The 15,991-nt window shown below is 46.2% G+C and overlaps 1 protein-coding gene across 2 annotated transcripts; it reads left to right on the forward strand.

Moving 5' to 3' along the window:
• Positions 1-385: 385 nt before the first annotated feature.
• Positions 386-4,699, forward strand: LOC111146560 (TSPY like 5). 2 transcript variants are annotated; one of them, XM_022502149.1, is made up of 2 exons: positions 386-2,559; positions 3,805-4,699. In XM_022502149.1, exon 1 carries the CDS (start codon positions 386-388, stop codon positions 1,631-1,633), a length of 1,248 nt encoding a protein of 415 aa, XP_022357857.1. In that variant the 3' UTR covers positions 1,634-2,559; positions 3,805-4,699. The 2 variants fall into 2 exon arrangements, with proteins under 2 accessions (XP_022357857.1, XP_022357858.1); XM_022502150.1 differs by having other exon boundaries at positions 3,995-4,699.
• The last annotated feature ends 11,292 nt before the right edge of the window (positions 4,700-15,991 follow it).

Genomic DNA, 15,991 nt, shown 5'->3' on the forward strand with positions numbered 1-15,991 from the left:
AGAAAGGAGATGATGGGGAGGGGGATAGGGATGGACGTGATGCCTGTCGTCATATTGTCTTGTGTGAGAGTGATCAGACGTCCTCTAGGAGACCCAGCCGGCACGCTGCGACCCACCGGAAGCAACGAAAGGAAAGCACACCCCCCCTCCAACAGACAAAGCGAGGCAGGGTGCGACGGAGAAGGGGGTGTCTGGGAGGGTCGGCTCCTGCGCAGCTGCGGCCGCGGAGCCAATCGCCGCGCGCAGTCCGTCCTCGCGCGACGGTACAGTCGTACAGCCGTGACGTCGACGGTTGCCATGGAGAGGCCCGCTCGCTGGGGACCGCGAGCTGGCGCCAGGGGCGGCGGGGTGGGAGCGTGGCTTTGAAGCCGCTTCCGCTACCACCATGAGCGGCCGAAGTCGGGGTAGAAAGTCTTCCCGCGCCAAAAGCCGGGGCAAAGGCCGCGGCAAGGCCCGAGTCCGCGCTGCTCCTGCCGACGCCTCCCGCGACCCGGACCCGCCACAGTGCCAGAGGCTCGGGGAGGAAACCCAGGCGGCACAGGTGCAGGCTGGCGCGGGTTGGGGTGGCCTGGAAACCGCTGCGCCCGCGCCGTGCCGTCGGCCCGGGGAGGACGCTGCCTGCCGGCTCCCCCTGGACTGTGGCCTCGCGCTCCGGGCCCGAGCTGCGGGGGATCGCGGGCAGGCCGCGACTAGGTCCGGCCCAGAGAAGGCCACATCCCTCTCGGAGCGCCTAGCAACAGACACTGTCTTCGTGGGAACCGTGGGAACCGTGGGAAGGCCTAAAAATGGCCCCCGCGTTGGAAATCGGCGTGGCCCTGCTGGGAAGAAGGCCCCAGAAACCTGTAGCACGGCGGGGAGGGGGCCTCAGGCCATAGCCGGTGGGAAGCTGAAGAAGGGGGCCACAGGCGAGAATGTCTCCGTCCCTGTGGTAGAGGAAAAGAAGGTGGAGAAGGATGCAGGGTCAGGGCCCCTGGCGACAGATGGCAGCATGGATACGCTGGAGACCGTCCAGCTGAAGCTGGAGACCATGAACGCCCAGGCAGACAGGGCCTACCTTCGGCTCTCGCGGAAGTTTGGGCAGTTGCGACTGCATCACTTAGAGCGCAGGAACCTCCTCATCCAGAATATCCCGGGCTTCTGGGGGCAAGCTTTTCAGAACCACCCCCAGCTATCATCCTTTCTGAACAACCAAGACAAAGAGGTTCTCAGCTACCTGAACAGCTTGGAAGTGGAAGAGCTTGGCCTTGCCAGACTGGGCTACAAAATCAAGTTCTACTTTGGGCGCAACCCCTATTTCCAAAATAAGGTGCTCATCAAGGAATATGGGTGTGGGCCTTCGGGTCAGGTGGTGTCTCGTTCTACTCCAATCCAGTGGCTCCCAGGGCATGATCTCCAGTCCTTAAGCCAGGGGAACCCCGACAACAGCCGTAGCTTCTTTGGGTGGTTTTCAAACCACAGCTCCATTGAGTCTGACAAGATTGTGGAGATAATCAACGAAGAACTGTGGCCCAATCCCCTGCAGTACTACCTTATGAGTGAAGGGGCCCGTGTGGAGAAAGGAAAGGAAGGCAGGCAAGGTCCAGCAAGGCAGCCAGTGGAGACCCCAGAGCCTGGGGCAAACAAGTCCAACTGATCCCGCACTGGCCTCCCTACTACCTCCCATTGGACCTGTGCCTAGCTAACCACACGTGTTTGGCTGTCTGCCTTCTCTTCATATTGGCCTCTGCACTGTATTCCCTTTGGACTTCAGTTACAAGAATATGGTATCTATGATCATGTTCTTTAGCCTCCTCGTGGCCTTCTTGCTTTTCACATTAGTGTTACATGTTAAATGATCTCAACCCTACTGTTTATATGTTCAGCGCACATGCTTCAAGTGTGTGCTGCCTTTGTCTATATTGCCTGGACCATGATCTTGGCTCTGGCCCTTCCTAGCTGTCTTTAACATGGACACATGAGTCATCCTCCAAGAGGACCAGTGCATCCTCAAGCTCTGCTACTTCAAGGCCAGTGACTTGCTGAGCTTTGTGTTCATGCTGGCCCTGCGTGCCATCTAGGGCAAGTTTTTCTGTTGCCATTGCAGAATGAAGCTAGCGCACATGGTATTGGCCATCAGCCAAAACTAATTGTTCCAAAGCCCTGGGGCCACCAGCCTAGTTGCCATCACCTGCTGGATCTCTGACTTTGGCCAGGCGCCTCTGCGGCCCTGCTGGATATGCAGAATAGCACTTGACTGTTAGGCATGGATGAGGTTAAGGGTGAGAAGCACTTTGCCACGTGTTCTATACCATCATGTGTCTCTTCCTGCCTCTGGGCCCTTCTACTGTTGAACATTCATCAAGGTCTATACCGTGCCCCGTCCTGTCAGGCCACTGAGACTTTTCTACATTGCTATTGGCCCCAGTTGACCTCCGGGTCAGCGAGGACCTCAAGAACTGCCTGTGGGCCCTGGCCCCCTGCCAGTGCATGAGACACACACCTTCCAGGAACCCTGCTGCCTACCAGACCGATGGGCGGGTATGTGGACGTGTGCTCACTGTCATCATTCCGTGGCTCCAGGTGAGGGTTGGGAATGGACCCACATGGAACCTAGGTACCTTTGTCAACTCCACTTATCCCTTCCTAGCACAGGACCAGAGTGCTATAGCGGAGTTGCTGGGGAAGTGGTATTTCTTACCTGTGGGCCTGTGTCTGCTTCATCTTAACACCTCTATACCTTACTTGCCCTTCCTTCATTCCCTCTCTTCCTTCTTTCCTCCCTTCCTTTCCTGTCCTTTTTTCCTCCACTTCTCCCTCCCTTTTTTGCTGCAATATTACCACAGCTCAGAAAGAGAAAACAACTGAGAAACCGGGGTTTTCTGCATACAGCTAGAGAGACAGGTGGGACTTGCTGTGCACACTCACGCACTGGGAAAACAGAGGGTAGAGGAAGCCAGAAGGCCGAATTGGTCTGTGGTCAGACCTTGGCTCTGACTCCTGGGTTCACTGTATAATTTTCATGTTGAAAATTCTTTTCATGGCTACACACGTGTTAGAATTATAAGCCCTAAGGCAGCAGTGTTGTGGACTAGTGTTTACTCCTATTCCAACTTTTTTTTTTTTTTTTTTTTTGGTGCCCCTTAAGACCCAGTTAGCTCATACTGTTTCCTCCTCTGTGGTAGCCTCTGGCCGTCTGGCCCTCATTCCCCAGCTTTCTACTCTCAGCAGTCCTTTGCTCTCTTTATTTCTACCTTTAAATACCCTTAGGATAGGCTTCCATCTCAGGCCATGGGGACAGGGTGGGCAGAATCCATTCTGGATCTCCAGGGCTCATTTCCAGTGAGTATAAAAGCTGAGCTGGGCCCTCTTTCTCCTCTGCATCCCTAAGGGTGGAGGGGTAGGACTGTAACTACACATTCCCTCCCCCAATCTCCTTTTCCTTATGGGAGACCTTGTTCTGAGTTCTGCAAGGGCTGGGGAGGCCTTGACTCAAATTTGTAGAGAGGGATTGCCAGGTGGGGGACTTGGAGCAAAAACATAGGGCAGGAATGAGCCTGGTGTGGAAGGGCCTGGAGATGCAGGTAGAAATGGCTTGGAAAGCCTCAGGGAAAGTATACCTCTCTCTCAGTGAGGGCAAGGACAGGAAGGGACATTCCCCAGAGTGAGGAGGGGAGAATTAAGGGGTCATGGGCCAATACAGTGCCTGGGTGAGGGTTGCCCACGGTCTTGTCCAATCATTAGTTCATCATTAGTGGATTTTATAAATCACAGAAACAAATCCAAAGCAGAATAATGTTACTTTGGATGCTTTCTCTTTTGTTCTAGGTGTGGCCTTGCGTATGTGGAAGATTGATGCTATATGCTGCTTATTTTGCCATAAGTAAAATCTTACCACTTCCCCCATTTTTGCCTAATGGGACAATGTAGCTGTATAGGTCTGCTTTTTTCTTTCTTTCTTTCTTTCTTTCTTTTTTTTTTTTTTTAAACTTTTTGCTCTTTATTATGGACATTTCAGACAAGCACAGAAATGGAGAAGATGGTACCTGGACCCTGTGTACCCATCACCTATCTACATCAATTATGATCAACCTGGTATCTTCCTCTCCCCACCTGTATTGTTGATGGAAAATCCGACACTGTGCCAATTCAACCTTGACTACTTTGGGAGATCAGGACTCTCTTTTGGTGGTGATAGTGGTGGGCGGCACTATCATGATCACATCAGGTCTGCTTTTTGCTTTTTGCTCTGAATGTTAACTAATGAAGTTCCAGAAATGGGCCTTAGAAGTGAAAGTCTTCAGGATAAATAGGGAGTCTCAAAAAGAGATGAAAAGATGCTCCTGTTCCCCTGTGTTCACGAAAGGAGAGAGAGAGAGACTGTTTTGTTGTAAATCTTTCAAAGACTGATAGAATAAGGTGCTTACCTGAGACCCTTCACCAGAATATCAGTCTTTTTTGCCTGAGAAAGATGGAGGCGTGTGTGACTGTTAGAAATATCATCAGCTTGTCCTGGTTTCATAATATAACTGGTCTTGGAAGTATAATTTGGAAATTGTTTCTGTGTTCTGTGAAAATAACCTCCCAAAAGCAACCAGTTACTGGTTGTCTTGGTAATTTGACACCCTGGTAATAATGCAATTATTCCTTTGTTCCCAAACAGTATAAATAGTTGTAAGCTTGCATGCATTATGGAAAAATAAAAGCCTGTATCTCTGTTATATTTTTTATTTTAAAAAAAGAATTGGAAGGTGGAGCTGAGGCTGCGTAGTTGAGGGGATGTATACGTTGGCCTCAAAGAGTGATTCCTAGGTCTCAGGCCCTGGTTTGACTAGCTACAGAACAATGATTCTCATGCCCTTAGCAGAAATTGAGACTCTGTGGTTCGTTCTGGGAGGAAGCCAGGTCATTCTCGTTTTTAACGAGTTTTCCAGGTGATTTTAGTGGAAATCCAGTGTTTCTCAAATTTTGAATTTTGAATTGTGTGAGGAATCCTGTGAAACTATGAATTCCAATTCAGTAGGCCAGGGTGGAACCCGAGATTCTACATTTCTAACAAAATTTCAGGTGATGCCAGTGCTGGTGGTTTGTGAACTGTACTTCGAGTAGCAGAGCAAGTGACGTTCAAGTCCCATTCAGACTAGAGTAACAGTGCTCTGGTTGCACTTGAGAACGATCCGAGAAACTTAAATATACAGCCGGAGCTCTGCCTAAATCGGAATGTGGGAAGGGGTTGGTTCAGGTCTAGGTGTTTTAGAAACATCCCACGTGATTCTGTTGTCTAGCCAGGGTTGAGAATTAGGGTCTCTGATGCTGTTCATAATGCATCTATAAGAAGGCTAATTCTCTTCATCAAGGGAAGCAGCCACAGACAACAAAGGGCCACGAAAAGCTGCCCAGCAGAAAACAGTTGGAAAAAATTAGAAGTGGGTTGTTAAATGCCCCCTCGCATTGGTTTTTGTGATAAAGGGCATGATTCAATAAATGTGCAGTGTTCAGAGCATAGTAGGTGTTCAAATATTAAACAAATGTATGAGTTTAAAACACAGTTTATAGTCAAATGCCTCAGGGCTAGTCTGGTAATTAAATTTGCAAAAAAGCAGGCCAGATTTGTTTCATGAGGGTATATGTATGTATTAGTTTGTTAGGGCTGCCGTACCGAAGGAACCCCGATAGGGTGGCTTAAATAACAGAAATTGACTTGCTCCGTTTTGGAGTCTAGAAATGTCGGATCAAGTTGTGAGCAGGGTTAGTTTCCTCTGAAGGCCTCTCTCCCGGCTTGTAGGTGGTCCTCTTCTCTCTGTCTACACGCGGCCTTCCCTCTGTGTGAGCCTGGGAGCAGTTGGCGGAGGTGGAGATGGTGTGTGGCTGTTCTGCAGAGCTAGATTGTTTACCTGGGGACACAGGCCTAGTGCAGCTGCATCTTTGAAGGGCAGTGGGAGGAATCAAGATTTTTATGCAGAATCTCCCAATTTTGAATGCTTTCAACTAAAAAACAAATTTTTTTAAACACCCATTAGTGATATGTGGAGTGCGAAAGGGTATGGAGAGCAGCCTCTATCTGATGCTCAAGCATCTTGGGATTCATGCAGAGGCCTCTGGGGTTATGCGTTGGAAGGGACTGTCTGCCCAATTCAGCTCACACACTCGCATCTTCAGAGGTGCGAAGCCTTCACTCCCCGGCCCCCCTTTCATGCCCCTCTCTTTGGTTCTTTGGAGATCTTTTCTGATCTGGGGTTCACTACCTCCCCATGGGCTCATTCATTCATTGCCTCCTGTATGTGCCATTCTCGGTTGTAGACATGAGAAACATAGCTATGAACAAATAGAACTTTGAATTCTGCCCCCCTTCTGGGTTTCAATCTCTCAGATTTTGCCTGGGATTGTCAGTCCATCTCCTTTTTCCCTTTTCCTCCATAGGGCTGCCGAGTGTTTTAGGTCCATATGGGAGCTAAAGGAAGCCTCTTGCTATCTGACTTCTAAGAATTCACAGGGCAGTTAGGTTTTTAATAACCCGGAAAGTGAGGGCATTTTGCAGTAATTCTTGTTAGACTGAATCCCTCACCCTTTCCTCAACTTTGAGTTTTATTACAAAAGGCCGCTTTCTGGTTTCTAAACTTGTTACTAGGTGGGCTTTTTTGGAAGTATGAGGAGTTTGATTATGCCATGGGTGAGGGAGGAGACAAAACTAGCCTTACTACTCATAGCTTATGGCAAGTTTTTATCAGCTTCAGACTGTCTCTCCTTACACTTTGGGCTTCCTGCCTCTGGTCTATACCAGTTTGCAACAAGGCAGGGGGGCACGCTGATCTGGGGTGGCCTCATCTAGGGAGGAAACTTTGCCCTCATTTGTCCCTTTGAAAATTGTGGAAACTCCTCCTGCCCTCTCACTCCTTGAGATCTGGGCCTTGGTGAACCACTGTTACTGATGGGTGGCTCATACCCCTCAGGGGTTGGGGCAGCAAAAAAAAACAAAAATAAAAACAAACAAACAAAAGAGAGAATCCAGGCTATTAAGTCTATGGTTTTTATCTCTCTTTGTCCTTAGCATCTTCATTTCTGCTTTTGGAATTTCTGCAGCCATATTTCACCATTCGGGGTCCCAACTCACTTCTGTTGATTCATTTTCACCCGAAACTCTGACTTCATGCTTGTGGACCCCAGATCCGCATTCTCTGGTCGGGTCTTCGGTTACATACTCTACAAGGCTCCAACCTTGAATTCCTTCTCTCCCTGCCTCCTGTCAACCTGGTTCTCAGCTGAGCCTTGAGAAATATGACAAAATAGCCCTGATCTGTGTGACACTTGACGGTTCACAAAGCACAGTCTCTTACATTATCTCAATTGTAACAACTATCTGATAAGATGGCTAAGAAAGGTTAAATGACTTGACCAAAACCACAGAAGTAGTAGTAAGCAGTAGAGCCAGAACCCAAACTCAGGTCTGCCAAATCCAGACTTCATCCATACTTCGAATGGTAAACAGGAGGCCCAAGCAGATAGATACCTGGTACTATGAATCCAGGCACTTCTTACCACAGAACCTGTAATTAAGCCTTTGCATAGTGCATCAGAACCCTCAGCGCAGCACTCTGGTCAGTCCCAGCCAGTTGCAGTTGGCATGTGGGTGTGAACCTTCTTGACCATCCAAACGAGAGCCTGCCCGCAGAGCTCAGTTAGCAGCAGGGCTGGCTAAGGTTGGGTGACTCAACAGCAGCTGAGGCTTCCTTTAACTGCTTTGTTCTAAGGTTAGGCTCGGCTTAAAGTTTCAATACCTGAAGATGAATGATTTGAAAAAAAGGAGATAATTTTTCTTCCATAACAAGAAGTCTGGTGATGGGAAGTTACAGGCTTGCTTCAATGGTTCCATGATACGAGGGCTCTGGTCCACTCCGGCGCTTCCTCTTCTCTTGGCTTTCTCCTCATGATTCCCCAGCCTCACTTAAAGGCGGGCAGGAAGGAGGAGAGGGAGATCTTCTCACATGTCTCTGTCCTTTTCAGGGATGAAAATCTTTGCCAATAGTCCCTGCTGGATCTCAGGAGACATGAGTTAGGTTCCTTGGGCCAGAAATGGGTCACACTCTCATACTCTATTTCAGGGAAGCATAGTCCTGCCATCAGGGAATAAGGAGAGCTCAAGTGGTTGGAACGGATGGGAGATGTTAGTCATCTGTAGGTTCATCCTTTCTGGAGCTGTGTGGCTATGCGGCTGACACGCACATCACGTAATAGTTGGAAGCACCATGTATGCACGCTGTCCCTGCCCCAGCTCCCCTGGGCACCTCTTCTGACAAGAAGGCTCTACCAGTGCTTGGTGTTCCATGTATCATCTCCTCCATTACACGGTAAGTGCTCCTCCCGCCTCGCAATGCCTTTCTGGTTTTCCTGTCTCCCATAGCACCTCACTTAGGGTTCACTCAACATCTGATGCCTGTGGTCGATAAATGCTACTGGGGCAAATGCAGTAAGTCAGTAATCTTTCTAAAATGTAAATTTGATTATGTCAGTCACCTGTTCAAAACCTTCAGGAGTAAGGTCTGAAATCCTAAGAAGAATATTTTCTACTTCAAACTTTTTTATTATGAAAAATTTCAATATACATAAAAGTTGACAAACCACAATGATTACCCGTATACTTTTTAAGTTCAGTGATTTTTAACCTTGTGCCATATTTTTTGTCTCTCTCTCTATATATATATGTATGTTTTGGTGAACAATTTGAAAATATGTTGCTTGACCCTTCACCCCTAAATATTCAGCATCCATCTCATAAAAAAGGATTTTCTCCTGCGTAAACCTAAGACTATTATCACACTGCAGAACACAGTTCCTAAATGCCACCTAGTATCCAGTCCATATTTACATTTCTCCACTGTTCCCAAGATTATCTTACAGTATGAGATTTAAAATCAAGATTGAATAATGTTCAGGCATTTTTCTAGTGATCTCTTCAATCTTTTTCGAACAAAATCCCCTCACTTTTGTCCCCCTCATAACATCAACTTTCTGAAGAAGTTGGGTCAGTTGTCCTATAGGATATCCCCAATTCCAGATTTTTCTGATTGTATCTTCCTGGTGTCAGTTAACTTTTTCCTCTGTCTCCTGTATTTCTTGTAAGCCGAGGATGCAGATGGAATGCCTTTGGCAAGAGTACATAGATGATGCAGGTACTTCACAGTGCATCACTCTGGAAGGCGAAGTGACAGCTGGTCCCACTGTCATGCTGTTTGTTTGCTCTCTTGGTTAAGATGGTGATCACCATATTTCTCTCTCCCAATTTAGCAGGAAATCTCTGAAATTACTGTAAGGATACTGTTCCCTTAAACTTTCATCCCAAGGTTTTAGCAGCCATTGATGACATTTGCCCAAACCCGTTATTTCACTATGGGTTATGAAGTAGTGACTTTCTAATCTTGGCATTTCCTTTACATGTGTTATTTTGTATTTTTCTGTAAGGAAGACTTTATTCTCATCATCTAGCAATGAACTCTACTTCCTTCTGAAAGGCAGTGTAAATGCTTCGTTTATTCCTTTTATTATCTATTTTCAGAATCAGAAGTTGGTGTAAAATTGTCTCTAATGGTTTCAAATAAGGGCATGTTTTTCTTTTCTCTTTACTTTCACTGTGGACTTCTGGGGTTTTATTTATTTAATGTTTTATGATCAATGACAGCCATTTTTGCTTTTGGATACTCAACTGACCTGCATTTTGCCACTAACTTTTACCAGACTCCTTTGTCCTTGTCCCTGATTTTCTCCCATGGTTCCCCTGTGCTGTGAGGCAGCCAATGTGAATCAGTGTGAATCATTTCCGGGTCTCTGGATGCCCACTGTGCTCTTTGACACACTGAATTGTTTGCACAAGCTGTTTGTGTAGGAAGAAAGCCCTTGCAGCCCTTCTCAAATATGGCTCAGATATTCTTGTACTGGGTTGTAGCTTTTGATCTGAGTTATTCCTTCCTTCTTCTTAATGTCCACAATATTTTGTCCACACTTCAATTTACGATCTCTAATGTAGTGACTTGCTATTGTCTGTTTATCAGAAGACTGTGAGATCCTTGAGGCCACAGAGTAATAATGACAAGTAGTAGGTCTTAGTCATTTTTTTGTTCTTACAGTTCAGGGACTTATATATAGTAAGTGCTCATTAACCAGTTGAATGAGTGAGCAAATGAATGGTCCCTAAAGATTCCTTAAAGCATCAGTGGCAAACTACAGAGAGGCTGGAAGTGCCCAGAAGCAGAGGTTGGGAATAATTTCAGGTGAAGGGAAGCATGAACTGAATACAAATGGGTTAAAGGATGGTGGTGGGGGCGGACTATCACCAGTGCAAAGCCTCAGGTAAGAATCTTAGTGGTACCGAATTACTCTGGCAGCATCTTGGAAAGCAAGCAGGAAAACGGAAGTGAGCAGGGAAGCAAAAGAATAATGTTGGAAATGTACCACGTGTGGTGGGCTTTAGTAATGTCCCACACATGATGCTCATCAAAAGCAAGAAAAGGCGAAGCTGATTTGATTCTGCCAGTGACTTTTTCTCACTTTTTTTTTTTAAGTTTTAAAAAAAGTTTTTTTGACAGAGAGCGAGAGTGCACAGACAGCAGGAGCAGGATAAGCAGGTTCTCCGCTGAGCAGGAAGCCCGATGTGGGGCTCAATCCCTGGACTCTGAGATCATGACCTGAGTTGAAGACAGAGGCCTAACCCACTGAGCCACCCAGGCACCCTTTTCTTACTCTCTCTATATGGATATATATACATAGTATGGGTTCTCCTAAGAGGTCCCATGAATTTAAAGGACTTCAAAAGATTAGGTTAGAACAAAGACAATCACTAAAAGAGTGATAACACTGAAAAGCAAGCTGGACAAGTTAAACTGGCAAAATGGAACCCAGTAAAGGATCTAGCAGAACGTTAGCTTGAGCTTCAGTAGGAAATAGCCTCAAGTCCTGGACTGTTGGGAAAACGTGGTCATCAAAGCCCACTGCTGCTTTGCCTGGTGTTGTGGCACCAGACGCTTTATGAGAAAATCCTGAGAACTCAGGGGGAGAAAGGTACAAGACAAGGCCTTTGAAACCAGAAATAACAATAATCTCCAGAAATAACATTCTGAAGATCCTGATCACAGAGCAGACTCTTCCTCAGGAAGTGAGGTTGTAGGGCCTTGCTGTGTCATGGAGAGAGCTCTTCAGTTCTGTCCCGAGGACCTGTCTTTCCATCAGTGCCACCGTTGGCTTATGGAGTATTTATTCATGCAGCTAGCATTGATGTGACGAACACTGTGCTCCTACACATTTTCCCCGTCATTCTCAGCAAGAGGTCTTCTCTGACTCCTTGATAAAATTCCCACCCCTACTGTTAACTCTATTCATTCTCACAGTTCCCTCGTCCTTCATGGGATTTGTCACAATTTGTGACTATGGTTGTGTCTTTGAGATTATTTCTTCCTCTCTACTATAAACTCTTAAGGATCTTTGTTCATTCTTGAATCCCAGGTACGTACACATGGACAAATACTTTGATCTGGTGGAAGTGTTGGTCTTATGAGCCATGGCCTATTAAGATGGCAGATTGGATGGGCCATATCTTGGAGTTGTCCCATGGCAGAAGCGGTTTCTTCCTAACTGTGCATTGAGACTTGGAGAATCCATTTTGTAGAGCACATACCACATGCTCCGCACAGTGGTAGGCACATTTAAACACATCACCACAACAATTCTATTATTATCCTCATTTTCCAGATGAGATGAAATAGCCCAAGAGAGTTTAGATAACTTGTTTAATGTTATGTCAGTTGTAATTCCTGGGGCTGGGAGGGGAGCGCCTTGGCCACTGTTCTGTCCTACCTCTCAGGCTGGGACTTGCAGTTTGAGTTGGTGATTTGGACAAACATTGTCTCCTGTCTTCAGAAGAGAGGAAGGAGGGTGTGTGACTCAAGATAGACTTCAAGCTCTTCAGGGAGTAGTTATCACTGTCCAGGGAGTGGAAGAGTGTGTGTGTGTGTGTGTGTGTGTGTGTGCCCAGGGAGGGTGTGTGTGTGTGTGTGTGTGGCGGGGGCCACATCTGCGTGTGTGCCCAGGAAGGGTGTAAGAGTGGCCAACAAGGCAGCTTTGGAATAAGCCTACAGAGCGGTAGCCTGTATGCTGCTTGTCCACGGGCCCACAGTGCCCAGAGGCTGCCAGGGCTCGTGTGCTTGCTCGGATCACTGCCCACTCAGCAGAGGAGTCAGCATTTTAAAGACTCCCAGCTGTGGGTAGCTTGTGGGAAACAGACTCTCTCGGCTTGAAGCAGCTCAGAAGGAGTAGGCCTCTGTTAAGGCCCTGAGCAGATGGTGAGGCAGGGAGGCTGAGCCACAGGAGGCACCAGGCTCAACAAAAGGCCATCGCAACTACTAACTGAGGGGATTTGTTTGTGTAGAGGCAACACAGGCCTGCAGGTCATAAGCTGTTCTTTGAGCTTCAGCCTCCCACACAGACAGCTGTCTCTATCTCTGCTCTCATCTCCAGCTAGGAAAGATGGTGACAAGTCATTCTTTCTTGACATTCCACAGGGGTGTTTCCCTATCCCGAAAAGCTCACTGACCCTTCTGCTCCACATAGGGACCGTGGGGAGGGAAAGAAAGCAAGGCAGCTAACACTTACTGAGCACCTCCCACATGCTCAACTGTGACACATGGAACATTTTCACCATCTTTTGTTTTTTTTCTTTTTACTGTAATGAGCTTATGAAGTGTCCATTTTTATCTACATTTTACCGTTAATAATACTGACCCTCTGAAAGTTAAGAAACTTGCTCAGGTTTTCTCAGCCAGAATTCTTTGGCTCCAGAACTTCTGTCCTTTCCATTTGACCATAGTTCTCCCTCCCAGAAGAAGCAGGCGGACATGGTTGCTTTGAGCTGCAAGTAACAAAAACCCTGCCTAATGGGGACTTAGAGTGTAGGAGCAGTTACTGTTGCCGTAAAAAAGAATTTGGAAGCAAGGGGTCCCATGGTTAGTTTAGCTGTTCAGTTATTTTATCAAGTGTCCAGATTCTGTCTTTCCAGTCCTTCTCTTCTAACATCTTGGCATACACTCGGCAAGGACTTTTTGTCCTCAAACTTGTCTCATGGTCTCAGTTCCAGCTGCTTCAGTTCCAGACGTCATATTCTCAGAGACAGTGTCCAAAATAGGGAAGTAGCAAAACCGGAAAAGAGGAGCTTCTCCAGTATAACACTCTCTTTTTACCACGGAAGAAAATATTTCCTGAAGTCTCTAGTGCACTTTCCTTTACATCTCATTGGCCAGACATGAGTCGTGTGTGTGTGTGTGTGTGTGTGTGTGTGTGTGTGTGTATCCCCACTTAGACCCGTTCCTGGCAAAGGGGGATGTTACTGCCATGACTCACTCAGATTAACCATAACCAGGACTAGTTCCTCCACTTTGCCTGCAAAGAAGAAGGGAACTTAGCTGTGGGGTAGGCACTTGCCACATGGTAGTAAGGCCAAGGGCTCCTCAGGCTCCATGACTGCCATAGCCAGGACAAAACACCTGGGAGAACTGAAGACATTTACTAAGTATTTGCAGGTTTAGAACAGCAGGCCTGTTTTGTTCCCTTTCTGATCTCAGGTGTTAGTTAGACACCGTGGTGGGTTGAAAGAATGATAGGATATAGGCTTGCGCATACTTTATAATCTAACTGGGGGAGGAGTGAAATAACAACGAACAATTAAAGCATGAAACAAAAGCTTCACAAAAGCCAGCATAGGATCAAATGGTCTCTGGGTCAGAGGGCAATTCAGCAGATTCTTCTCAAAAGTGTTTTGTGAGTTTCTTTGTTATACTCATAACTGGATGGAAGCACTGTGAACTCTTTTCAGCCAGTGGGATTTATTTGTGTATCCTCTGCTGGTTTCTGTTGTTTCCTTCCAAAGAAAATGCCTAAATTTTTCAATGATTTGAGGATATTCTGGGCCAAGGAAATTATTTTTAGGTGTTGAATACGATATTGCTGGCCACCCAGAAAAAATATTTGGTGCTTTAGCAACAGATGTGTACCAGTCATAAACTTATGTACAAGTTCTGGTAGCTTCACTGTGTAAGGTTGACATTTTATGACTTTTTTTTTCCTTTTGTGGAGGGTTCCCTGTGGAACTAAGCAGTATTCAAATTAAGTATGAACATTCATTTCAACTGTTACATTAGAGGCATTTGAATAATGCTTAGCAAAATGCCATAACAGCCAAAACTTTAATCTGGTCTCTGATTAAAGGCAATCTTCTCAATCTGGCCTCAGTTCCTAGAGTAATCCTTTGAACACATTAAACACAAACACATACTTTGCTGATAATTGTGTGCTGATTCTATAATAAATTGGTTGGGAGTAGTTATCGGTTGAAACTCCAAATCCCCAAATGGTGACTCAGAATGTGGACCCTCATTCCTCTAGAGTTCCAGCTGGGCGACTTTCCCCACAGGCACTTTGCTAAGATCACCATTTGGGAGCCGCCCCACAACCTCCCACCCTTTTTATTTTGGGGCTTTTGTCATATGATCATCTCAGAGAAGTGTACCTTAATTTTTCCAGCCTCTTCTTGATTGGGGACTGGAATCACGCCCAGTAGTCATTTTGCAGGCTCCCTTTTCAGGGACTGTTCTAGTAAGAATGGGCTCTACGCGCTTTGCTACCTCACTCCACCCTGTTGCATATCTTAAATGCTCCTCTGCCCTAGTTGAGCTAAAGCCATGGTGATCCACGCCAGTCTAAAGAGTGCCAAACAGTCTCATCTATGTGTCGTTCGTTGTCTGAGTACTCCAGTAGCTTCTGGGCCAGTGAGCAATTGGGGAAAGTGTTGTAGCTTTCTTGGCTAAAGAAAAAGGGTAAGACTCAGATTGCACAACATGCTTATCTTATGGCTGCCTTCCGGGCTACAATGGAAGGTCTTCAAAACCAAAACTGGAACTTCAGTGGACCCAAGAAAGAGCAGTAGGTATGGGCTGTGGTCTAAGCAAGGCTGACTGGAGTCACTGGCTTTGGGTACTTGGTGATGACATCATATGTTCCAGAATGGTTGATCGCTAAATGTTTACCAAAATAAGGTTGGGGGCCTAGAGAGTTGTGGGAAAGATGTGTAATGGGAGGTTGTAGAGTATAGTAGTTAAGACTTGGAATCAGGCACGTCCGGGTTCATATCCAAACTTTGATAGTTACTAATTAGTATGTGCCACTTTGGTAGGTATTTAGCTTCTCTAAGCTCCATTTGTTTTTGTTTTTTAATCTGTAAAATAGAGACAAAAGTTCTGAGTTAGATGGAAGTCAAAAAACAAGACTCAAAAAGAATTAAAGAAATTGTTTTAGTATGTACAACTGAAAAGTCCACAGGAAATCTGGGCTTCAGATAGAGCTTGATCCAGGGACTCAAACGATCTCTTTTTTCAGCTTTCAACTTTTCTTTCCTCTGTATTAACCTCATTCTCAGGCAGGATTTTCCCCTCTTAGTGGTAAGCTGGCTGTTTAATGCTCTAGACCCACAAATATTACCCTTTCAGCAACCTTAATGAAGAAAAAGGTCTTTCTTCCCTTCTAGTTCTCCCTTCCTCTGCCTCAAAAAAAAAAAAAAAAAAAAAAAAGTCCTGCGATTGCCTCTTTCGGTTCATTGGTCATTATGTACACTTGAACCACTTGCCAAGAACTGGGTTACTGCCCAGCCGTAGAGCCCAGAATGGGATCAGTCCCACCCAAGCTCCAAGGACTGACAATAGAGAAGGAATGATTTTTTTTCCCAGACGAAAATAGTGGTAGCAATACCAGGCAAAGGGGGATGGATGCTGGGCAGGCAAAGCCAGTAGATGCTCACAGAATGGCAGTTCATTCCCCAGTCAGCCTCATTAATAAGAAAGTGGGAAGGGCAGGAACAAAAAAACTTATTATGAAGATCAAGTGCCAACAACTCCTTATCTTGTCTGTCTTCACAGTTTGACAGTCTTTACACTATAGAAATTTGACCCACATTGCTTTAAGCTCTCAAGGCAGTTGTTGTTGC

This window comes from Enhydra lutris, unplaced genomic scaffold (assembly GCF_002288905.1).
Source record: "Enhydra lutris kenyoni isolate GAN:26980312 unplaced genomic scaffold, ASM228890v2 scaffoldscaffold14, whole genome shotgun sequence".
Taxonomy (NCBI): domain Eukaryota; kingdom Metazoa; phylum Chordata; class Mammalia; order Carnivora; family Mustelidae; genus Enhydra; species Enhydra lutris.